This window comes from Stegodyphus dumicola, chromosome 11 (assembly GCF_044657685.1).
Source record: "Stegodyphus dumicola isolate Sdum_Otavi_A_Nest chromosome 11, ASM4465768v1".
NCBI lineage: Eukaryota > Metazoa > Arthropoda > Arachnida > Araneae > Eresidae > Stegodyphus > Stegodyphus dumicola.
Window position 1 is genome coordinate 92,845,633 of NC_140778.1, and position 26,446 is coordinate 92,872,078.

The 26,446-nt window shown below is 33.8% G+C and overlaps 1 protein-coding gene across 3 annotated transcripts in view; it reads left to right on the top strand.

Moving 5' to 3' along the window:
• Window positions 1-26,446, top strand: part of LOC118183624 (neprilysin-2-like) — a 132,116-nt gene that overhangs the window by 96,572 nt on the left and 9,098 nt on the right. For all 3 annotated transcript variants that reach the window (XM_085826472.1, XM_085826474.1, XM_085826473.1), the window contains 4 exons: window positions 2,749-2,816; window positions 6,200-6,336; window positions 16,509-16,574; window positions 23,486-23,578. In XM_085826472.1, the coding sequence (XP_085682598.1) occupies window positions 2,749-2,816; window positions 6,200-6,336; window positions 16,509-16,574; window positions 23,486-23,578 (364 nt within the window). The remainder of the gene's footprint in view (window positions 1-2,748; window positions 2,817-6,199; window positions 6,337-16,508; window positions 16,575-23,485; window positions 23,579-26,446) is intronic.

Below are 26,446 nucleotides of genomic sequence, written 5' to 3' on the forward strand. Positions count from 1 at the left end.
ATTTCAGATATTGATTATGAAATTCTGATATTGATTCTGAAAGATTAACTGAAAGACATTTTCCAAAACTTTGTTCAGAAGAGACTGATAAGAAAATGAGACGACGATGCTTCGTTTGTTCACATTCCCGGAAAAATCCTCCAAAACGGCAAATGAGTTATTACGAGTGCAAGGAATGTAATGTAGGAATGTGTGTAGATCCCTGTTTTCAAATTTTTCACACGAAAAGAGAATTTTAAGTAATATATTTAGTTTTCAGATGTATAATGTTAAAAGTCATAAAATGGTGAGTAATTAAAATAAAATGTGTAAAATATGCATTTAAAAAAGAAATAAGGTAATTAAAGTATATATATAAAAATATCTATAAAGCATAAGCCGTTTAAATACTCTATAGAGCATTATTAAACAATGCTTTGATACTTCGGAAATTTCATGGATTTAGGCTTAGTAGCAAAAAAGCCCCCGGCCCTGGAGAGACGCTCGCGTAAGACACTGCCGGCCTCAGCGATAAGCGCGCGTTTTCGCTACCCGGCTCGAAGGGGTTAATAACCAGGTACATTGTAAAGATGAACAAATACATTACAAATTGCGGAATACGTTAAATGAGTTCTGGATTAATCATAATATTAAATATAATTAAAACAAAACAAGTAGCTTCGTCATTTCCCAAATTTAATTTTTATATTGTCCTTTAATTTGTTTATCAACAAAAAAATATTTCCTAACCTTATGTATATAACTAATATCCGAAGAGAAACGTGGAGGTTTTGCTTTCCATTATTCGGTCGTACTGGAAAGTTTAAACATATATAAAAAAACGGTATGTATTATTTTATACTAAAGTATGCCAGTTTCAAAAGAATGTGATTAGAAACATCATTTTAAAACAAATTTTGAGACTAAAAAACGTATTCTGGTAAAGCAACAGCACAAAAAATTTGCTTTTTTTCATCTAATTGCGAATAACTTCACAACAAAGAAAAAAAAATATCAGTTAATTTTTAGCGTGTCAAAAATGGAATCAATTTAAATTTCATTGTATTCATGCACAAAATTATACAGATTTTTTTACAAATGGTTATTTACAAAAAAACAAAATGTTAAAGTAAAGCATCATAAAAGTTACGTTTACAAATCTGTGCAATAAAATTTAAGTGTGAATTTTATAGAATGACAAAAGTTGATGATTCATATTCAAAAATCATGCAAAGATTTATATTTGAAATGTTTAATATATTTTTGTGCTATTTTAGCCACCGATGAATGAGTACCTACTGCTTAGCTGATTATAGACTGTAACTGTAGAGTTTTTTTTTCCTCTCTTATTTTCACAAACTTTGGTACTTTTCGTAATCAGACACGTATTTCCATGTTCAAAAATGCTTTAAATTAAGTAAATACTTATTTTAAGACAATCTGAGATCTAAAAAATCAATATTCTAAAAATTAAGTGTCTAACTGTACGGTACTTCTTGTACAGTATCCTAGTTCATACAGTTATATTTAGAAAAAGCTTATACGCCTTCTGGGGGGGGGAACCAAACATTTGACCCCGTTCAGTAAAAATTAGCTGAGGTATTAAGTTTTGAAATTTTTGAACCCATTTCCTAAAATTGAATGGTCGAACGTAAGTTAAAGAGAGAAAAATTTACTTCGTAAATTGAAAAGATTGCTGATATTAATAGATTAAGTGACCAGCATTCTATGCAGATTCTAGTGATACAAAAGTTTAAAGGAAATCTTATTCGTAGAATCGTTTAAAATACATATACTAAAAGCAGTGGCAAATTTCAGTATTGCCACCGACAGTTCGTAACATTAGTATAAATTAAAATAGAAAAATATTTCATGTTCATTCAACGATTTTTGTAGAGTTATTAGAGTAAATTCTAACAGTAGAACTTCATATGAATATTAATAACGCATTTCACTTTGAAAACTTTAAATTACTTATCTGAACATTCTTTCATCATACCATACGTATAAATTTATAAATTAAAAAATACTACGCCTTAGTAAACTACAAAAAAGTATCACCATAATCATTATTGCACAGAAAAAATAAATCACGAAATATTTTTTAACTTATTTTTTAACCGATCCCTCTAAGCAAGCTGAAAAAGATGGCGATATCTTAAACTGAAATTAAATATCACTCTGTCAGCTTTATTTTTTAATCCAATTTTTTATTCCTTAGAATATTTTTTTCTAAATATAAGGCAGAGGAACTGTATAAAAAGTATGGTTTCGTAGCATTTACAAAATTGACTTTTAAAATTTAAAAATATCAAAATATGAATTTTTGTGTCATTTAAAACATAATTTTCAATGAAAACATAGGTATGCAAACGATAGCTGCGAAAATAAAGGCCGCTTACAGACATGGTATTTATTATTCACGAGAAGCTTCTAGGATTTTGTTTATTGCAATAACAAACAAAGGACTAAAATTTATTACAAAGCCTACATTAGATAAATTTGAGCTATTTGCTACTATTCTACTATTCTATTCTATATATGCTACTCCTTAAACTCCTCCTTGCATTTTAACCTTACAGAATATGGTGTAGCAAAACGGTTAAAAGGAATTTTCAGAAGACATTTCGAAATGTTCTGCATTATTGATTTTCCGCATATACTTTAAAGTTAAATTTTCTGAATTTATTTTTTCATATTACTTGATAAAAATTGTATATAATAAAAATTTTATAAATATATTTTATTCATTTATCCATTTTTCCTCAGCTCTCTGAATTGGGGAGCACTGGGTTTCAAGATTGCTCAAGAAATGTCACAAGCATTCTTAAACGAAGGTAAAATAATTATTCATGTTAAAATATTAGTCAGCGTATGCATACATATGCAGTAAAGAAACAAATTAAAAACTGAGCTGCTTAAATCCTTAAAAATATCGCGGTAGTTTGTAAGGATTTCTTTAATTTTATTAACAGTTAAATTACCTTTCCTATCGCTTCTTAATTTCAACTTACCACTCCTGGCCAGAACGTACTTTTAGAATCACGTCTGAATGCTAATGAGGAAGAGCGGTATTGAACCGCAAAGTTCTACTATCTTAGTAAGAGAGATACCAGATATTCTGGCTGCACGCATCCGCCTTTTTAGGCTACTCTCTCTTAAGCTATTATTACGCTCGGCCTTACTTTAGGCCCTTGATAACTTCGCAGTCAATTAGTGTTAAGGGCTAACTCTGTTAGAATTTTGATAGCTTCGGCTATATCCCTTTAGTTAAGATTAATTTAGTTTAATTCTTAGTCTCTTAAGTTGAAGCCCAAGTGTCGGCTTTATTGTATTACTCCAAGACGGAGTTTTGTTAAACTTAGTTGGAATAATAAAAGGTTATTTCACGCTTCTCACTTGTTGTTTCCTATCTCACGAGCTCAAGCCATTATTCGCTTACTAGTTCTTAAGATTCTTCACTTTTAACTGTAACTTAGAATTACACAGTGGGGAATCCTATAAGTTAACCTTTTATATCTATAACCGAAACACCTTTTCACATCTGCTCCTGTAGAGCTGTGTTTAATTCTTTCGCATCGTTAGAGGCCAAATTCTATTCCTCTCAAAGATCTGAAACACCCGCATACACGAATTTTTGTTGGAATGAATTTCCTTCCCCCATGCCAAGTTGAATACTACTGTGTTAATGGTAACCTACTTAAGTGAAGTGATTACTTCTCTCTTGGGGATCTTTATGAGGTTTCACCCACTGTTAGCAGTTTTCCCTTATGACGAAACAAAGGAGAGGGAAGGTGCATTCAAATAAGAGAGCTATTTTTAATTGTTTCAATAATATGATTGATATGTCCCGAAAACAATCAGTCATGCTAACGGTTATAACGTGATGGGAGAAAGTACCAGGTAGAAAAAGAGCGCAGGCATTGGGACGACCTGAGGGTGTCTGAATGCACGTACGTTTCGGGCGACTTCGCTGTGAAAGAGTTTAACAGCATTTTTTTACTAGGTTTGTATAAATACTTATTTTATACTTTACTTTGAGAGTCTTTCATTCGTTAAAATGATAACTAAGTTTGTAGAGACTTTAGTTATTTTTGAAAGCAGGCAAAATGAAAAATGAGCAACGCCTTCACTGGGAGTGGAATCACGGATCCCTGGAATACGCACCCAGCGTACAAACCACCACACCACTAAGGCCGGAGAAATACCTTATTAAAATATTACCAAAGCGAAATATTTTAAATAAAAAGATAATGCTTATTAAGTGGTAATAGTTCCCTTGAAGTACAAAATTGGTTATATTGCTCAATTTCTTCTGTTTCCTAGATATTCAGATTTTTTCCTTGTCGCAGAGTATTACAGTTTTGTTGTAGCAGGGTATTATACTTTTATTTGTTTCGTAACGCAAGTTGGTGGTGTAAGCCTTCATATACCTTTTTTCAGTTTTTATTAACGTATTATGATAGTATAACTTACCCTAAAACATTTTAATCAGCTTTATTCCAGCAGTTTTTAGAAATAATAGTTTACCCTCCATTCCATGTATAGACTAATTACTTAGACGTGAGAAAATTGTCAAGTTTGTCAGGACTTGTGTTTCTCTTGATTTGCTTTGGAAACATGATGTGTCCTGAATAGAAACAGGGAGCTTACTCAAGCTATGTTCAAGATTTGTGTGTAACAGACGACACAAGCAGGAAAGGTATACGAAACCCTTTATTTTCTATACTTTTAAAAGTACTTCCGAACTTCGGGATACAGAGACCAACCACTTGTGGTCTGAACGTAAGAATATAAAACTACTAACTAAAGCTCTAACTAAAAGCTAACTTTGAATTAGTATACAAATGCCTAGCACTAAGACTGGCTTTTATTTAAATGGGTACGTATGTAGTTCGCCGAGCTGTTGAAACTACAGTACGTTTTCAAATATCAAGAGGGCTAAACCTCTGGCCTTAAAGGCAACCAGCAACGGAGAAAAAACTCGTAAAGTGCAGTGCAAGCGGCCTGCTTCCTAAATCTCCTTCTCTCTTTCTAACTCTTGGCAAAAAGCCACAACTTAAATACTAGGGCGTTAGCAAGACAATTTGCTTAAACAAGTTAAAGCATTTAATTCTGGCCGGAAGTAGAAAATAAGAAGTGATAGCACAGTTTTAAAATAAGTAAACGTTAGTAAAGCTTAGGACCCTTACAAGTTGAGCATTTTAACCACTGCGGTTTAAATGAAAGTTTCCTGCCCCTCTTTCTACTCTATACTAATAACTAAACCTTCCGTGGTGATTAAGAATTTCCAGAATAAGCCTTAGTCGCCAACCACTCCTCCTTCTCTTAAATGGTTTTACAGGAAAAAATTCCTATCAGCAAAACTTAACGGACCACCCTGTAAGGTGTTTTCATTCAGATCTGAAAGCGGCAAGCAAACAAAAATAAAAACCTTCATTTTAAGATTTAAAAAAAGCGTATGTTACCATTTACTTGATATTTCATCATAACTGTTTTAACCATTTCCAGGGATTTCTGTTTTTTTAGCTATATTTTCAAGGCAATCTCACAATCATGTAAGACATGGATGGAAAGAGATCAACTATTTTTAAAGAATTCTGATTTTTGCTGTTTCGAAACATACTGCCTGCTAACATATTTCAGATATCTCGAATTGTTGATTAAAGTGCCTTCTTATCACTAATAAATTTATTTGTAAAATGATAAATCTCTTTCTCAAAAATATTCATCATCTTGCATTTTGACTTAAAATCCTTTTGGTTAAAAATGAATGCCAACTCTTAAAGGAAGGAAACATATGCGAGATTTGCTTTAAATTTCAATCATTCCATTCCTCTTGGAGAAAGAATAAGTATGCTGTAGTAGCTGAGTTCCTGCTAGATATTTGCGCTGTAGATTCTTGCTGATACTCAGAGATGATTATGCATATTTATTATGCATTCTTATTGAATTAGCATATAACAAGTAGGTCGATTCAGCTGATTAATTCATCCAACACTTCAAATGCCCCATGTTCCAAGCTCTTGTTGCTTTTTAAATTAATATTATAAATTCCATTTGCTTTGCAATCGCACTGGAAATAAAAATACAAATGTTATAAAATCATAGCTTTCATTTAGGAAGTAAATGACTTATTTAAGATTTTTATTAACTAAAATGCAGTAAACACTTATGTATTTTCATGTGCCCTTTGTTAATATTGATGTTAACATCACAGGTCGATTCTATGATAAAGATGGCAATAAAGTTAACTGGTGGCGACCACACGTACAGTTGAGGTTTGAAGGGATATCCAATTGTTTCATAAATCAATATGGTGGTTATATTGAAGATGACTACGGATTAAATTTAGAGGTAAGACACATTTAAGACTTTATACTTTCTTCCTGTTTGATCTGTTTAAATTGGTAATAAAAGACTGTTTAAGTTGGATTAATCATTGGAGATGGTCAAGTGGGAGCATGAGTTAATTAGGATGTATTACACCTCCTCAAAAGAACCGATTTTGAAAGAAAGGCAACAAATGAAAATTAACTGAATTCAGGAAAGCGTATGGCATCATGTATGCATTATTTTGAGGAATTTTTTTTAATGTCATTTAAAAGGCAATTTAATTTTTTGAAAGAAGCTTAGATTTTATAATTATTAATCTGATGGCTCGCAAAGGCAAACTTAGAAATACTCTGAGAAATTTAGGCCAGAACTTTAGCAGTTCGTTACATTAAATGGGCTTTATCGACGCACATGTTTTTCAATGAACATATAAATACCCAACTCTACAGACTGATTTTTATTTCTCAGAGTCACCTTCAGTTATTAGGCAGACTATACATAAATCAATTGAAAACAAACCGTAAATACGTGAGTAACACAAGTGATTACTCTGAATATAACAAGCAAATATTGAAATATTGCACATGAACTAAGAAAACAAGTGAACAACACTGCGGGGAAAAAAAAAAGGGGGGAGGGGAGGGACAGTTCTATTCTCCCGTTCCACTGGGCCGATTGACGAAATTCAACTTGCGTTTTTCATGTCTCAAAAGCGCAACTTAGGATATGTATCAGATTTATATATAGCATTGTTCTAATATAGGTATTATGACACAAAATCGGACAATTTCTGAAAAAACATCACAACTCAAAAACAATACTCAAATTACGCCAAACTACTAAGTTTTGTAAAAATCGCACGATTAGTTTTTTAAAAATTAGCTTTCAAAATTTTAGCTCCTCAATGTTAATTGAGTTTGGTATATATTAATTAATCTCTCTTTTTCTATTAAACTTATTTGATAACCCTTTCCCATTTCGAAATTCAGGTTCATTTCAAATAAATTCACTCAATTTTTATGATTTATTTTTAAATTTTGAATTTTAAAACATTTTTTTATAAATATTTCAAAAACGTTTCAAATCATAATCTATAAAAATTTTACGATTCCCTTAAAGTAGACGTATTTCTAAGCATACCTTCAAGACATTAGATTTTTTTATTCAAAATTTCCGAATATACAGGGTGATTATAATTAAAGTTTAAGTTTCAAAACGCTATAAAAAAAGAACCACTGATGAAAATGATGTGAAATTTGAAAGGAATGTTATTGAAGAAGGCGGAAAGCGTATGGCAGAAGAAAAAATTTAGTTTCAAAAGTTAGCAACAGATGGCGCTGTAAGCGGCAGAATCACGACGAGAAACGAGAAGCGATTCGTAAAACAATGGCTAAGGTGGAAGTTACACATTAAAACGCATTGACAAATTAGAATTGTTGAATAATTTTATTTGCATGACTGTACATATCACATCGAAAGGGACAAATCGGTTTCAAGAGTTTTGCGGCGACATACCGCATAAGAACCATTCATCAAAGAAGTTCGGAACTGTCGCGAGACTGGCACAAAACATGTTCAATATGGTGTTGTGTGCAACAAGTTGAAAGCGACAAACAGCATGTTCCACAACGGATCGCAGTGTCTCCGGGGTGATGTTCAGAATGTGTTGCGAAATGCGTGCCTTTAATTCCGCTAAATTTGCAATTGGAGCACGGAACACATCATCCTTCAGATATCCCCACAGCCAGAAATCACACGGAGTAAGATCAGGCGATCGGGACGGCCAGGCTGTAGGGAAATGACGGCTGATAATTCGAGCATTTCCGAAATGGCGCCTCAGCAGCTGCTTCACGGGATGTGCAATGTGCGGAGGAGCGCCATCTTGCATAAAAATGATTTCATCCACACATCCACGCTGTTGCAGAGCTGGAATCACGTGGTTGCGCAAAAGAGACGCATACCTCTGACCAGTGACGGTTGCAGTAACAGGACCGGAAGCACCCGTCTGTTCGAAAAAATATGGTTTTAGGATAAATGATGCCGTAAAGCCACACCATACCGTGACCTTTTCAGGATGAAGTGGTACGGGGTGCGTTGCCAGTGGATTTTCTGTTGCCCATATTCGATAATTCTGGGTATTCACGTATCCTGTCAGATGGAAATGGGCTTCATCTCTCCACAAAATTTTCCACGGCCATTCATTATCCACTTCCATGCGAGCCAGGAATTCTAACGCAAACGTCTCCCTAGCTGTTAGGTCAGGCGGAAGCAACTCCTGCACATGGCCAATTTTGTACGGATAGCATTGCAGGATGTTTCGTACAATTTTCAGCACCGTGCTCGTAGGCCTGTCAATGTTCGTTTAATTCCTCGTGCACTTCACGGTTGCACACCACCGGCCGACCCCTCCTGTAATGCTGTGGCCACTTCTTCAACTACCGTCGAATGCACTCGTTTTCTCCCTCTACCAGATTGCACATCAAACGAACCTGTCGTTTCGAATTTTTGCATCGTTTTCTTTAGACCTACGACACTCATTGGACCAACGCCCTCCTTTATACCCTTCAGTGTAGTGAATTTTTGCAGAGCTACTCTTGCACAACCATCATTCTTGTAATACAGCTTTACCAGCAGAGCGCGGTCAACACTGAAATTTAACTAACATTTTTATTTGTCTTCTTCCGCTTGCAGCGCCATCTGTTGCTAACTTTTGAAACTAAATTTTTTCTTCTGCCATACGCTTTCCGCCTTCTTCAATAACATTCCTTTCAAATTTGGCGTCATTTTCATGAGTGGTTCTTTTTCTATAGCGTTTTGAAACTTAAACTTTAATTATAATCACTCTGTATACACGAATTTATATATTGTCCCTTTTGAAATTTGGTATATTTGTTGAAAGGGATAAAACATCAAATGTGGTTTAGACGATTTGCTAAAATTATTTGGAAGTAAAAACGATGCGACTTTTTCCGCTCATGCACAGTGTAAAAAAGTAGGAGCGAGGTGTCCTTTTTTTCCGCTTCGGCATAATGGAAGAGAAAGGAAAATTGGTTGCCACATATTAAGAAAGTCGCCAAGGGAATTATTCTTGGCGCAAACTGGAAAAATTTCGCCAAAATAAATTTTTTAAATTTCTTCGTAAATTTCTCACCAAATTTTACAAAATTTAATTTCTAGGCACAATTTGAGTCGTAGAATCGAAACATGGGAAAAAATTGGTATGCTATTTCAGAAAAAGTCCGATTTTGTGTCAAAATGCCTATGTTAGAACAATGCTATATATAAATCTAATATATATCATAAGTCGCGCTTTTGAGAGATGAAGAACGTAATTTGAATTTTGTCAATCGGCCCAGTAGAATGGGAGATATAGAATTGTACCCCCTTTTTTTTTTCGCAGTGTACATTAATACACCCAATTGATATTGTTTAGTATAAAAATTCATCTCAATAACTTCTTACATCCAAATTACCACTGACCTTTATAGTAAACATTCTCTGTAAACTCAGAATCACAATGCATAAGACATTGCTAAAATCCTCATTCAACACAGTTAAAGTCTTAACAGGGTCTCTTTAAAAACCACAGGTCACAAATACCCATATTCCAAAGTAACTATAAATTCCGCTACAAATTTTAAGATTCTATAGAGAGTTTAGGCTGGCTCTAACGACAACAACGATTGAGTACAAATGCTAATAGTCACATAACAGGCGATACAGCAATTCAGTTGGTGGTAAGTAAGCTGAAAATTAAGTGAGTTTTAATTCGGAGACTCATTAATTAAGGGTTAGTAATCACCAAACTGCTAAATGTCTGTTAATGTTTACCTTATTAGGTATATATATATGTATATATATATGTGTGTGTGTATGTGTACAGTATGTAATATATATATTACGTACTGTATATATGTATATAATATATATATAGTACTGTAGAAATTTTTTTAAACAAAAATTCTTAAAACTATTTCTGCACAAAATGCTGTTGAAAAATTAATTAATTAAACACTAAAAAAGTAAATAATTTTTGAACAAACCTATTCAGAGACTTGAAAGAAAATTAATTTAAAATTAATTGTATTTTGAAACTTTTTACATAAAAAGTGTTAGGTTTTGCAAATGAAAAATGTAAAATTGAGTATTTTTAAATTAGAACAAATTTTGAAAACGATAAAAATAAGTGAAAAATAGAAAAGGAATACAATTAAAATCTGATTCATCGCTGTCAAGAAAAAGTAGATCAAATTTCAGTTAAACTCCATTTTCAGTAAAAACCACTGTGTTTCTGTTCACCCAAAAGCTGATTAACTACTTTAAATTATGTTATTTTGTTTATCTGAAAATTTTTAAATACTTCTTCAACACAGTCTTTTTTTCCTTTCATATTCAATAACAAATCAAATAATAAAAATACTACAAAATAAAAATTTAAATTAAATACGTCACTCATGTTTCCAAAGTGAAGGTGTACTGCTATTTAATGCAAATATGCAAATGTAAGCGAAAATATTTATTGTATTTCATTTAAATTTGTATTTTTATAGTATTTTTATTATTTTCTCATCATTTTTTTTGTATTATTGAATATGAAAGAAAAGGTCTTGTAAAAATTTTTCTTCGACTTAGCCACCTTACTTCTGAGATTCAATTTATCGGCGGCCAATGATTCAATTTATTAGCAGCGGTTCGTGATGAATGACGTAGTAGTATGAATAAAGTTTGGAAAATATGTCATCTTACTTACAGACCCTATAAATCCAGTATTATTCTGAATCAGTTGTGATTGCGACGAGACTTTTTTTAATGGTTCATTAATGTAGTTAGATTTTTTATAATGATGCAGTAATATAGCTTTAGCAAGACAGTTTTAACTGCGTCGTATATGTCTTTCCCTAGAGTTTGTTTTGCTAAAGTCAACATCGTCGTCAATGCTTCTTTCACAGAACAGTCAGGAAAAGCCTAACACGCCAGTAGGAGAACAAAAATACAACGTCCACGTGCTTGACGTGTAATTGTACTTTTTTATGACTGTTACCTAAATTAGGATTAAAATAATGGTGATATTGGTGATTGTGGGTTGGTGAAACCTATAGACAGTATTGCGAGCTACCAGTCGCCCGCGAACCACTGGTTCGGCACTTCGCCTAATAATGAGTTATGTTATAAAATAATTCTAAAACTTTCATATTTCTATATTCATAACTAATTCAATAAAAATTTAAAAATTAATCAAGTATTTATCTTATAAAAACGTTTTCGCTGTTAAAATTAAAACAAAGTTGGTGTGTTATAAATGTTATTTAATAAAATGCCAGGGGAATTATTTTATATCAGGTTTATATATTAAAATTTCCTAACCAGAAAACACATTCATTTATAAAAAAAAAAAAAAAAAAAGAAAAAGAAAATATGATGTGTACATCGCATGACTTCCTTGTACGGAATATTAAATTATATGCATTTTTGACTACATTTCATTTAAAATTATTTCATTAGAGATTCTCATTCAATTAATTCAGTTATCACTTCACGGTAAAGTGACCTTAAAATACATAAAACCTCAAAATATCTTCATTAAAAACTGAAAAAATAGAAAATATAAAACACGACATACAGTTAAAATAATTAAAAAAGAAACAATTTTTGCAATTAAAATTAGAGTTTCCACGAAGAAGCAAGCAATTCGGGCAGTAGGCAAGAAGGCAGATTTTTCGGTGCACAAAACTGAACGCTTCCTTTTGCTTCTACTCGGAGAAAAACACTGATGGTGCAGAAACTGACTTAATTCACTGTTCTGCTAAGTTTCAAATGTAAACGAATATGGCTGCTACGGGGGGGGGAACTAGGCTTGGCCGCACTTAAACAACTTTTAAATTGTTGATAATTCTACAACTATTGCATGTAGATTAACTAAAGGTATAAAATCCTTAAACGTAAGATAAGAACAACATAATTCAATCATTTTTAAAGCAAAAAAAATCTGATGTGTACGCCACATGACTTCATTGTACAGAATATTAAATTATACGCATTTTTTCTTGCATTATTAGCCGTGGTGCCCAACCGGTGGTTCGCGGGCGACTGGTAGCTCGCAATACTGTCTATAGGTTTCACCAACCCACAATCAAAAACAAAAACAAATCAACTAAAAGTTGAAAAACTGAAATATATATAATAAGAAATAAGGAAATGTAAAATGTGAAATGTACATGAAATATAAAAGGCCAGAAAATGCATTAATTAACTTACGTTCTTTCTAGTGGGATGTCGGTAAAGTGTTTTGTTCTGTGTCTTATTCAGAAGGGGTGTGTGTTCGAAATTCCGTTATCGGCAGTCAGCAGTGGGAATGCTTATGGGTTCCCTCATTTTGATACATTCTACTTAAACATACATATACTCACTCTGTTACTTGGCTACATGAGCTCAGTTACTTCTTATTCTTATATGTTGGTAAATAGAGCATTCTGTACTTCATTGTACAGAATATTAAATTATACGCATTTTTTCTTGCATTTCATTTAAACTTATTGGAGTGAATTAAATCTACTTCGCCGACAGCGCATAAACCACAATAGAATAAATGCATTCTTTAAAATTCACTCTAGTATTTGTTTACCATAGCGACACTCTGGCGCTAGATTCACTTAACAGTATTATATTTCGTTCATATTATAACTCATAATGCACAAAATTTATATCATTTAAAGAATAGAATGATCTAATCGTTACCACATGTTCTATTCAAATACTATAATAAAGCTAGAATGATGTATAAAAGAAATTAAGCAAACAAAATAAAGAAGAAACAGTTTTTCACAGACGATTGGGTATTTCTCATTCAATTAATTCAGTTCTCAGTTCGCGAAAAGGCAAAAATACATAAAAACTCCAAATATCTCTATTAAAAATTACTAAGTAAATCTTAAACACTTATTTCCTCGAAAAAATTCCAGAAAGGATTAAGCATGATTTAATTGGCAATAATAAATGAAAGCGTTATCTTTTTTGTTGCGAAGCTAAGTTTCTCTAGATTGGCAACAAATCCACTAGTCTGCTGTTTTAAATGTAAACAATCAATGGCCGCCATAAAAAAAAGGCTTAGCGGCACTTAAACATCTTTAAAATTGTTGATAATTCTAAAAATATTGCAGACAGATTTATTAAAGGCATAAAAATCCGAACCGGAAGATAAAAACAACATAATTCAATCATTTTTAAAGCAAAAAATGTACAATTTACAAACATGTAAGAGTAAAGAAACCGAGATCACTGAGCCGGGTAACAGAGTGGATATATATATAAATATATTTATATACGTTTGGTGCGGCCTATTTCAACCAAAATACGAGGTGCACATCTACATGTTGTGGCAGTCCTACATACAAAATTTCAACGTTCTGAGGCTACTCGTTTGTGAGTTATGCGAGATACGTACATACGTACACGTACGTACGCACGCACGTACGTATATACGTTCGTACAGACGCCACGAAAATTTCTCTTGCGAATTAATTTTAAAGCAGTTTTATAATTTTTTTTTTTTTTTTTTTTGGAGGAAACAAGTCTTTTATTCTCTCCTTTACGTACAGATATCACGCAAAAACATCGTTAAATTGCATTGGATAGCGGTCAAAATGGATATTTTCGTTGAAATATGCTGCTTGAAACTTTTCGCGATAACAATACTTCCTTTTTACTTCGTACAAGGAAGTAAAAATGCTCTATTTACCAACATATAAGAATAAGAAGTAACTGAGCTCATGTAGCCAAGTAACAGAGTGAGTATATGTATGTTTAAGTAGAATGTATCAAAATGAGGGAACCCATAAGCATTCCCACTGCTGACTACCGATAACGGAATTTCGGACACACACCCCTTCTGAATAAGACACAGAACAAAACACTTTACCGACATCCCACTAGAAAGAACGTAAGTTAATTAATGCATTTTCTGGCCTTTTATATTTCATGTACATTTCACATTTTACATTTCCTTATTTCTTATTATATATATTTCAGTTTTTCAACTTTTAGTTGATTTGTTTTTGTTTTTGATTGTGGGTTGGTGAAACCTATAGACAGTATTGCGAGCTACCAGTCGCCCGCGAACCACCGGTTGGGCACCACGGCTAATAATGATTTATGCTATAAAATAATTCTAAAACTTTCATATTTCTATATTCATAACTAATTAAATAAAAATTTAAAAATTAATCAAGTATTTATCTTATAAAAACGTTTTCGCTGTTAAAATTAAAACTGAGTTGGTGTGTTATAAATGTTATTTAATAAAATGGCAGGGGAATTATTTTATATCAGGTTTATATATTAAAATTTCCTAACCAGAAATCACATTCATTTATCAAAAAAAAAAATGATGTGTACACCGTATGACTTCCTTGTACGGAATATTAAATTATATGCATTTTTGACTGCATTTCATTTAAAATTATTTCATTAGAGATTCTCATTCAATTAATTCAGTTATCACTTCACGGTAAGGTGACCTTAAAATACATAAAACCTCAAAATATCTTCATTAAAAACTGAAAAAATAGAAAATATAAAACACGACATACAGTTAAAATAATTAAAAAAGAAACAATTTTTGCAATTAAAATTAGAGTTTCCACGAAGAAGCAAGCAATTCGGGCAGTAGGCAAGAAGGCAGATTTTTCGGTGCACAAAACTGAACGCTTCCTTTGAGATTTGTTTTTGCAAAGATACCATAGTTATGTTTCTTATGTTTCTCATGTTTATTTCAATTATCTTGAGTTCTATTTCGTAATTCCAGTTAAGATTACTACGGTTTATTATGTTTATTTTTATAAAAGTAGTCTTGAATTAACTTGCATAAAAGCGAAGGTGTCGGTGGACATTTACTGAAGTGTCTTTTAAATTTTACCACATAAACTAGCTTTTCACTCAAAATTTCTAAAGAATCCTGTATTAGCAAATATGCTTCATTCAGAACTAAAATTTTCGTAAAATTTGCCAGTTTGGCATCATCACTCTTACTTGAATAAAACATGAAACACCTCCACACTTATTAATTATTGTTCATTGAAAGGGAGTTGATTTGTTTCCCTTGAAAAGTCAACTAAATTCCGATAAGTAGCGATCGTTACTTGTTTTAATTTTTTTAATTTATTTTTCAAAGTTTGAAATTTTCTTATTCATGATTTAAATTCAAGTCCCCTGAAAACTTTTTTTTTATGATTTACATTCAAGTTTTTTTTTAAAAACAAAATTTCGGAATTGAACTTCCTACTTATGGGTTCCCTCATTTTGATACATTTTACTAAATTTATATAAGGAGATAATATGATCAATATTTCTTTAGTAAATAAATTATTATTATCTCACTTTGCAGCTATTGCGCAAGTATTAGAAAAATTTGTTTTCGAATTCAATGTATTTTAGATTATTCAATATATATATATTGAATAATCTAAAATTATGTATTTTTGTGTACTTTTGGTGCACAGCCTATAGCAACAAAAAAGGGAGGTGTAGAACTACATATTATAGCAGTCCCATACACAAAATTCAACGCTCTGAGGCTACTCGTTTTTGAGATATGCGAGATACGTACATACGTGCATAGGTACAGACGCATCAGAATGAAAATTAGTTGTGAATATTCACGAAAAACTTCTCTTCTGACTTTTTGCAACCCGTTGTGGGAAAAAAAAGAGTTCTTTATTCTGTTCTTACGTACAGATGCCACGCGAAAACATCGTTAAATTTCATTCGATGGCGGTCAAAATGAATATTTTCGTTGAAATATGATACCCGAAAGTTTTCGCAATTACAGTACTTCCTTTACTTTGCACACGGAAGTAAAAAGGAGTGTATTTTAAAAGACGCATTGTATGGTGCATGTGTCGTAAGAGTGCACAAAATTATTTTATAGAGCTGATTTATGGTGCATGTGTCGTAAGAGTGCACAAAATTATTTTATAGAAGTGATTTATGGTGCATGTGTCGTAAGAGTGCACAAAATTATTTTATAGAGCTGATTTATGGTGCATGTGTCGTAAGAGAGCACAAAATTATTTTATAGAACTGATTTATGGTGCATGTGTCGTAAGAGTGCACAAAATTATTTTATAGAACTGATTTATCTTGCATAACAATTGTATATACCCTTCTCCTTAGAACTGAAACTATTATGTCTTTCACAGGTAGATAGCAAGAACACAAAAGCACAAACTATAGCTGATAATGCTGGTCTGAAAGCGGCCTATCTGGTAAGATAAATAGCTAAAATTTTGGATTTGTAAAATTATTATTTAAGGTACAAATACAGTACAAAAGAAAAAGGAAAGGTACAGTAGAGAACTGATATTTATACTAATTACATTACCGTAATTACCGTTACTGTTTATTTTAGTACGTTACCGTTTGTTACACCACTTATGGTAAGTAAATTACCTCAGTTACCGTTACCAGTACGTTACCGTTACTTTGCTTGGAAAAGAGTAGCAACGCCTCGGTTTATCGCGATACTGTGATTAGAACAGTAGTTTTAAAAGTTTTTTGAAAGAAATGAGTTTGTAATGAAGCGATTTGTTGCAAATAATTGAAATAAAATGTTTATGCCTAAAAATAAACTTCTTGTCTGTCAATTTCAAGCGAGCTGTCTCAATTATCCGATTTAATGAATATCTTTTAGGTCTAAAGTAACCGACACCATTACTATTTATTTTACCGTAGAAGATGGTAAGCTCAAAGATGGTAAACCGTAGTCTTTACCACGCATCCTATTTGTATCTGTACCTGTATCCACGCATCATATCTGTATGTTCCATTCTACAATTTCAAACTTTACCAATGCATTTCGAGTAAACAGTAAACCCATCGATACTTTAAAAGTAAAATCACAGGGGGGAAAAATCGGAATTTTGGCAATTGGTATTGGTAAATGCTACTAACTGAAATAGTTTGTTAAAATCCCGAAATGGAAAGTGTAGGAAATGTGTTAATTAACCTGTTATTTATAATTTGTCTTTACTATAACTTATCCTTTCCATATTGCTTATCAGAATGCAAAATAGTTGTGAATATTCAAACTGAGATTTTTGGATATGAGACAGCGAGTGTTTCTAGCATCATGTGCTGCTGGCTATGTAGTTAGTTTCCTCTAATAGTTGCAATCATTCGGATCTGCGATTTCTCTTTGCCAACACTGACGCTCCGGTACAGTTAGTGAGCCAGCTTCTAGTAATAGTGTATTGTGTATTCCTTGACTACTGTTCAGCGTTTGATTTGACGACAAGTTGTGTGGTTTATTGTACCACAAGACACTGCCTTTAAGTTCAAAATCCTGCTTAAATAAAAAGGTTGGTTTGGTTTGATAGATTATGGCAAAGCACACTAGGGCTATCTGCCAAAGCGGAGGGATATCTTCGCGGAGGACTTTCTAAGGAAAACTATAAACCTTCTACAAGCATTACACAAGGCGAAAACCCCGAAAAAGCCCATGCGACCAGTCCCTTAACCTGAAATCGTTTCCAGGTCGGAATCATCAGTGTTAAGCAATTTTACCACTCGGTCATTGGTGGACCAAAAATAAAAAGTTATTTCAACATTCTTAGAACTTTGTTATTGTTCTCAGACATAGCTAGGTCACATAGCTGTTGGATGGGCAATGTAAAAAAACTAAAATTGGTAAATTTGAGAATAAATATCGCAGAATGTTTGACAACGGATGTCCTCCGAAAAACGCTGTACAAATATCCTCAGGATGTGAAATTGGTAAAGTCCTCAGGACGGCTAAGAATCAACATCATCAGGACATCATCACATATCGCGGGACAAAGCGACTTAAACAAGACATCCTCAGGATGTTAAATTACGATGTCCTCAGAATAACTAAGAATCAACATACTCGGGATATCCTAAGTATGCCCCCCGGGATATTGCGACTTACACGACATCCTGAGGATATTATGAGTTAGGGGGAGCAATAATTTGCTTCTTACCTGTTAGTGTACCTTACCTGTTACCCTATAAAGATATTTAGATGCATTTTAGACTTCTGTCACTTTAATACACTACATGCTAAAATTAATCGGTAAAATATAAGATTTCCAAATTTCGATCTTTTACGTTGATATATACAAAAGGTGATTAATTACAAATATGTGAAAGCTTTCTAAAGAGTATTTTTAACCAAAGTCGATTGAAAATGTGTATCTGTCTTTTAATCGTTGATGTATAAGCACCTAAAATTAAACTTTAGCTCTTTGAGGGGCAGGAAAAGGCAATTAACTTTTTCAGCAAAACTCTTGTTTTATTTACTAGATCAGGTGTCACAATGAAACTACTTGCGACAATTATACATATTTTGTCCAAGACGCGTGAAGCTAATGACCACTTCTGATGGTTAGTGTCAGTGACCATCACCCACAGAACACATCCTTACGAATCCGTCTCTATAGTACTCATGGAAACAGTTTTTCTTTTTCAACCAGAGTGCAGCTTTGCATGTTCGGCATTCCCATATTGTTTTTACAGGCCTTTTTCTTGATGCTGCATAGTGCACATCATCGTGATGTTGTCTTTGATGGCTGATGCTTATTTTCTTGAAGACGAATTGCTTGAATATTTTCTTGAATATCCGCACAATGTTTGACGACGAATGTCCTCCGAAAAACGCTGTACGAATATCCTCCGGATGTAAAATTGGTAAAGTCCTCAACTACTAGCTTGTGTTTCTTGATTTCCATCTAGTAAGCTACAAGGGAACTTCAGAAGTGGTCAGTCTTGAAAAACCACTCACTCGAGTGAGTAAGGCGTTCAATAGAAAAGGTGGTTATTGTAGGTAACCACCGCCTTTCAAAGAGTTAAGACGTTTTTTTCAAATACCATCTCTATAAAGATATGAAAGGTGTTTGGAAGCCAGATCATAAAGAAAGAATGGGAAAGAAAGCTCAGGCAGCAAAACTCAGTTTTTCCGGGTGAGTCGGTAGCACTAAAAGCCGCATTTGTCTATGCATTAGTTAATGATTATTTCAATATACATATAGTAAATGCAAACTTTGCCTATAGCCTTCACCCAATCCAAGGCACAGACTGCAAAAATTGTCAAGGTCATATAAGAACTCTTTATTAGTATAGCAGATAACCGTAGGCTTAAATTCCAGTGGGAACTGCAGTGAGTAATTAAACTCCAGTGGGTAAAAAACTGCAGATGCAATAAACCAATAGAGCACCGATCGAGACCCACGTATGCACATTAGATGTACTCCATCTGGGTGCGTTGTTAAAAGCTGAGCTTGAGAGCGAATTACTGAAACATTAGCAACGTCTGTGGGAAAGAGAGATTACTGGAAGAGAAGGCTACAGACTTTTACCAAATAGAGCAGATTCTAAGAATATGCCTGTGAATATATCACTTCGTTTATAACAGAGCATGCACCAGGTATGACTTATTTGCATCGTTTTGGACGACGTGAAAGCGACCAGTGCTCATGCGAAATGGCAAGAAGGTTAGATTATTATGTGTTTATTGCGAGAAGACTGCTGAACCTTCGACAGCCAGCTGTGGAGCATATCCGTGAGTAGGACGAAAATGCGTTGAAAAATCACTGTGTCCTAAACTCGTCTTTGATTGTATCAGAATCACACAAAATATCTCAAACAGGCTGGAATAACTTTCAGCTCCTATCAGTATCTCCAGCACAGCCACTAAATTTTCTGTACTTCCATTGAATGTATGCTACTTAAGTTAACTTTTTATTTTCCGTTTTTTAAATTTCTTTTAATAATTTTTTTTCCCCTTTAAATCAATGTGTGTAAGTATTTATAACCCGGGAGCACACGCGGCGGGTATGTCATACCCATGCGCATTTTTCTTTTTGTATATTTCTCGCCCATTATTTCATAAAAGGACGAAACTTGGTGTAGCTGAGTTCAAGGTCACATACTTAAATGGGAGAAATTCCTGAGGTGGCAAGTGCAACGGTTTTTTAGGACCAGCATTGTTCGGGCATGTCATACCCGCGCGTGTACTGGCGTTTCTCAGTGAGTCACTTCGCATCTCTCGTTTTCAAGCTTTTAGTATAAGTTTTTCTTGAGCTGTAAGCATGGCGCCGTATATTCCTTACGATGAAGAAATGAAAAGATTGAAAAATCTTCTTGAAACAGTTTCTTCTGATTAGGATTCATTTAGTGAAGAAGAGGAAGATGTTGATGACAAAGAATATAATTAGTAATCATGATTCATCCATATAGAGTAGTGATTCAGATACAGAAACAGAAAATGAAATTCTGGAATGTAGAAATGAGTTTTATGTTGGAAAAAATTGAGTAAAATGGAACAAAAATAAATTCCGGAATAATGTTAGAATTGGTGGAAAATTTCACTCGTGAACGGGACGAGTACTTTTCTCAAAGCCTTAGGGATGTAGCTTAATAGAAAATGTTCATTGACCACCGATGAACATGTTAACAATGAACTGTCCCCCAAAAACTTAAAATGACTTACAAGAGGTGTACAGAGTGCCCCAAGAAAAAAGATAGAAAGACTAGATTCATTTGTGAAAATTGTAGCAAAAGTATATGTATGGAACATATGACCTCATTTTGTAAACAATGTTCAAAAAATTGTAAGTAAATAATTTTTCCTGTCCTTATTGTTTCCTATTTTGTCTAAAATGAAGTATTAACTTGGTTTTACATTTAATTTCTTTTAAGAAAACGATTAATCTTTTTTGACAAATTTTTAATTACAAATTTTTTATTCGGGTATGACATACCCGGCGCGTGTTCTCGTGTTCGTCGGATCGGTGCGTGTGCTCGCGGATAATAATAAAATATAATTTTAAAAATTTATCTTCAAATTAATGTCATGAACTCTAATTTAACTCTGAATAATTCTGCTTATTTCCTTACTTAATATATAGTTTAAAATATTTGCATCTGTATCTCTGAAAATTGTTTATTGTGATACTTAATGTATTTATATGACTATTTATGCTAAATATATAAATACAACTCAATTGTCCCTTTTATATGTATTGCAAGTATCTCCAGAATTCATTAGCTCTTCGCGCACCAGCGGGCGAGAGCGACTTTACCTCTCGCCATCGCTGAACACTGGTAGTTTGCTCCGAGGTTCGAATCCCGCGAACGGTATGGCTGCATGTACGTTTTCTGGTTTTAACCATGTGTAACGTGTATACGAGCCAGCTTCCCTTAGAAAGTCCTCAACGAAGGTATCCCTTCCCTTAGGCGGATAGCCCTCGAGGCTTTGCCATAATGACAAAAACCAAACCAAACCTATGATTAGCTATTCATGTTATTAAAGACCATCTACAGTATCTAAGATATATATATTCATATCTAGCTTTGTACATATGGAAACAGAATTTATTCTTCTCACCGCCGTTGCATTCTTCTTCCATCCCTGTCCAGAACTCGGGAGGCTTCCTCCCTCCCTCGAACACTGATTTCTGAAAACACATTCGTATACTTGAACGTTCACCTAAAATAACTCTGGGGACGCAACAATTAAGGAAATTTTGGAGCAAAATTAGTTCCGTCAGACGAGTTTGGTTTGGTTTTTGTGATTATAACAAAGCCTCGAGGCCTCTCTCTCTCTGAGGGGAGGGATGTCTTCGTGGAGAGCTTTCTAAGGGAAACTGGCTAGTATACACGTTACACACGGGAAAACCACGAAAACGCCCATGCAGCCAGCCCGTTCGCGGGATTCGAACCTGGGACCGAACTACCAGTGTTCAGCGACTTTACCGCTGGTGGGCCTCCGTCAGCGGGGACATTTGGTCAATATAGTAAGCGTCCCAGTCGATTACCAGTGGATCGGTAATTCCACCGTCGATGGAAACAATGGAAGTGTAAAGATATTAAATTATTTCAACGTCCTGGAACTTTTCTTGAACAATCGAGGGCTTAAAACATCCGTCAGTTCAAATGTAGGGAGTGACGGTTTTATCATCAACGCTACCCGAAATTTTGATGTAAATAAAGTTTCTGTGGATGATTCCATTTCTTTCATATCGAAGAAGTAGATCATATGAATTTCGGCTTTGCATTTCTGAAACAGCAGCTACACCCAGCCCCATCGTTTTTCCCAAGATCTTCAAAAGGATGTTTTAATATCTCAAAACTGGAAATGTGGGAAACTTCACACCAGTTTCGCTTACAATTTCTTCTGATAAATTTGTACCCAATGGCATTTAAAATTTTCACATTTCTTACAATGAAACCCAATTTCTAATTGTAAATCGAATAAAGGTTCCTATTATTAATTATTAGATTCACAACGGATAATGAGAAGAAGGAATAAAGGTTCCTTCTTCTCATTATCCGTTGTGAATCTATCAGAACTTATTTTCTCTTGCCTAAAACTCAATTTTATGTAGATTTACAATACGCTTAAATGATTAAAATTAAACATATTAGTAATAAAAATTAGGCAATTTTGTAAAGAAGAAAATGCACTCCTCCATACGCCTTGTTTTCAAACGGTTAGTACGCATGTCGTTTTACTGATACGGCCACCAGCGGTAGAGCGGTAAGGTCGCTGAACACTGGTAGTTCCATCCGAGGTTCGAATCCCACGAACGGGCTGACTGCGTGGGCGTTTACGTGGTTTTCCGCATTTTTAACATGTATACGAGCCAGTTTTCTCTAGAAAGTCCTCTACGAAGACATCCCTATCCTAAGGCAGATAGCTGTCAAGGCTTTGCCCCTAATCTCCCAAACCAAACCAAGCTCTTTTTCATAGACCCTGTATTCGACTCTGGCGGAAAGCGCAGATTTATTTTGAGGAATTCGGAATTTTAGTCTCTTCAACCTGAGCTTTCTAATACTATTCTCAATTTTTTTTTTGCAAAATATATTAAATTGCATTTAAAATAAATAAACACCAGATGGTATCTACTTGCGATTCGTAATTAAAAATCATAGATGGATACTGCTTCCACGTTAATCGTCACTTATGTAAATGTTTTTATTTTACTATATAATATGTTATATAAAAACATTTTATTAAATGAAATATTATAAATAAACATTATTTGTATCTTTTGATGGTCGGAAAAGAATACTGTTTTCATTTCATATTCATCTACTACGTTTAAAATTATTTCCTTGTTTTAATTTCTCTGTTGCATCTATTTCACTGTTTTTACAGGCATATAAGGAATACATAAAAACAGAAAAAAAAGAAAGGCTTCCCTTGTTGAAATATACGCCGGATCAGTTGTTTTGGATAAGTGCAGCTCAAGTAAGTGTTAGTTTCTCATAACACCTAAAACCTATTTTATATTATGCCTTATTATGGTTCTCTTATTTATGCGACCACGAACTGCACTTATCTGGATAAGCCACAGACTTTATTTATCTTATTCGTTACGTATCTGATACTCTTCCACATACACCTGAAAAAGACAGAGAGAATTTTGACTTTTTTAAGTGACCTTTAGCCTTATCATAGGTATCATAATACTTAGGATTAGAGCTTAGTTTTTACAAAATAAATTAAGAACTGACTTCCATCTCGGAATTTTAATCTACTGTAAAATTCATTTATCAATGAGCTGGAAGCTTTTTAACATCAAGCCAAAAAAAAAAAAAAAAAAAAGTAATATTTTAAAATGTACGCTGGTCTAAGGTTACAAATTTTACAGTGACTTACTTCTCTTCCATTTGCAATCCGTTATTTCCTGCAATCCATTATTTTATCAGCATCCTTCTATTTAATTTTATAAAAAATGAATATCGCCGGTAACTATAAAATATCACGGTATTATATTAGCGAATATTACGGTATATCCTACGATAAAGGCTATATTTCAGCTGGAGAAATTGAAATTTATACAGATGGATCAGGGTTTGCGGAGAGCATCGGCTGTGACTTCGTTGTATTTTTCCACGGTATTGAAATTGATTACAAAACGTTTACTTTAAAACCAAGAAATTCAGTTTATCAAGCAGAATTGTTGGCAATTAAAATGGCCTTATCCTGGATCAAGATATTATCCGTGGGGTATTACATTAATTTATACTCAGATGCCTTATCTCTCTTATCCGTGGGGTATTACATTAATTTATACTCAGATGCCTTATCTCTCTTATCCGTGGGGTATTACATTAATTTATACTCAGATGCCTTATCTCTCTTATGGCGCTCTCCCGCCCCTTTCAAAAAAATAATATTGTTAATGAAAATGAGCATATAGAGCTACGAAAGAAGCATATTTTGAATTTACATTGGATCAAATCTCACGCTTGTCATTATGGAAATAAGAGAGCGGATGCTGTAGCGAAAGAAGCCTCCCTGGACGTTGGGACCGAAAAGGTTTCTATTCAAGATTCGAAAAAGAAGACATGTACTATAATATATGACAAGCTTATTAAAGACTGGAAAAATTTATGGGATCTCTCTGAAAAAAACAAAAACTATCTAAAATGTTTAAAAATTAGCAAAAAAATGGGAATTTTAGGAGATGCAGAGGTCAATCAAATTCTCACTGCACATGGAAGGTTCCCTGCTTACATAAAAAGGTTCCACCTCCAGGAAAATGATATATGTAAAGTTTGTAATAAATTCGGCGATTCAAAGCGTTTCGTCGAGAACTGTTGCCTGACTGGAAGTGTGAGAGAAAAATATAAATTTGCGAAGTTTGAGGATACATTTATTAATTATAAATTGTTTAGAAAATTTGCAAGAGATATTATGCAAACTGTGAATGAGAATAAGAATATTGGTATCGAGATATAACAAAGCAGAAAATCATACTGAAAACAGAAATAATTGAGGTAACTTATTTAAGATAAATTTTGATAATATAAAGAAGATTTGAATAATAATAAGTAATTGAAAGTAAAACTTATAAAGATTTTAAACTTGAGAAAAAACACAGAAATGGAAACGACACATTTACAGGGTGTTCGGGATAAATTTGACAGTTTCGTAAGGAAAACGAAAATCCACTTGTATGAGTAGTAGCGAAAGTCTTCATTGAGTGCAAGCTTCATAGTAGAGGCTGCAACATTCATTTCAAGTGACAGAGCCTGAATTCCAATGCCGGGGTTCTTCAACACCTGTTCCTGCAGATTTGCGAGGAATTCTGCTGTACGAACGCAATCAGATCGTCTGCTAGGGATCTTTCTTCTTGCTACATCCTTGTAGTCACCATTGCAAGTCTCTAGTTCATGCCTGATTGTTTTTACTGTGTTCAGGGAGCATTGGGCAGCAGTCATAATATCCTTATTTTGATGGCCGGCACGAATCATCATCATGCAAGTTACAAAATTTAGTATAAAGGTATAATATGCGTCGTAGAACCGCATGATATGGAACTGGAACCCACCTTGTGGGTGGGTTTCAGTCATCCATCCTTTCTGATATCTTGTATATGGCTGAAGAAGGGTCCAAACGTTTAAATGACGAATAGTGTGTGTCAATACCTCCAACCTACGGAAAAATATAATCAATTATAAATATGTCAAATTTATCCCGAAAACCCTGTATATACTATTTCACCGAGAGTGTTTGGAATGTTATGTATGTACTTTATGTTTTTTTTTTGTTGTTGTTGTCGTTATGCCTTTGGGGCTTGGCCTGTCCCCTCATAGCCATATGGTAGGCTTCGCCTGCTAGGTGGGCTGGGGGCCAGTGCTCAGAACTAACTAACTAACTAACTATCTCCCCTCGATTGCCTCAGAACTCATGTAATTGAACTTCATCATTGGATGAGAATGTATATAAATATCTGGAAAAGATATTTTTGATGTTTGCAGATCCGCTGAACTGAGAATCTGATGTTTGCAGTTCCGCTGAAACCCAGTGATCGTCAGTTCCAACACAAACCCTGATTTCTTTAACATTTATAAATTTTATAAACAAAAGTGTTAAAAAGCATCGATTTTATAAAAATTTAAAGTAGATGTACTGTACAGGCATTAGGTGTTTATGAAGCAGGAGACATGGTAAATAAGCAGTGTAGTGACTGGGACTCGAACCTGACCGAACAATCCTTGCCGAGTGTGCTGACTTTATATCACAAAGGTATGCTGGAAGGAGGGAGAAAATACCCTCGTAGTACATTTTTCCAATACTTGTTCAACCTTTATTACACAATCGTCATTT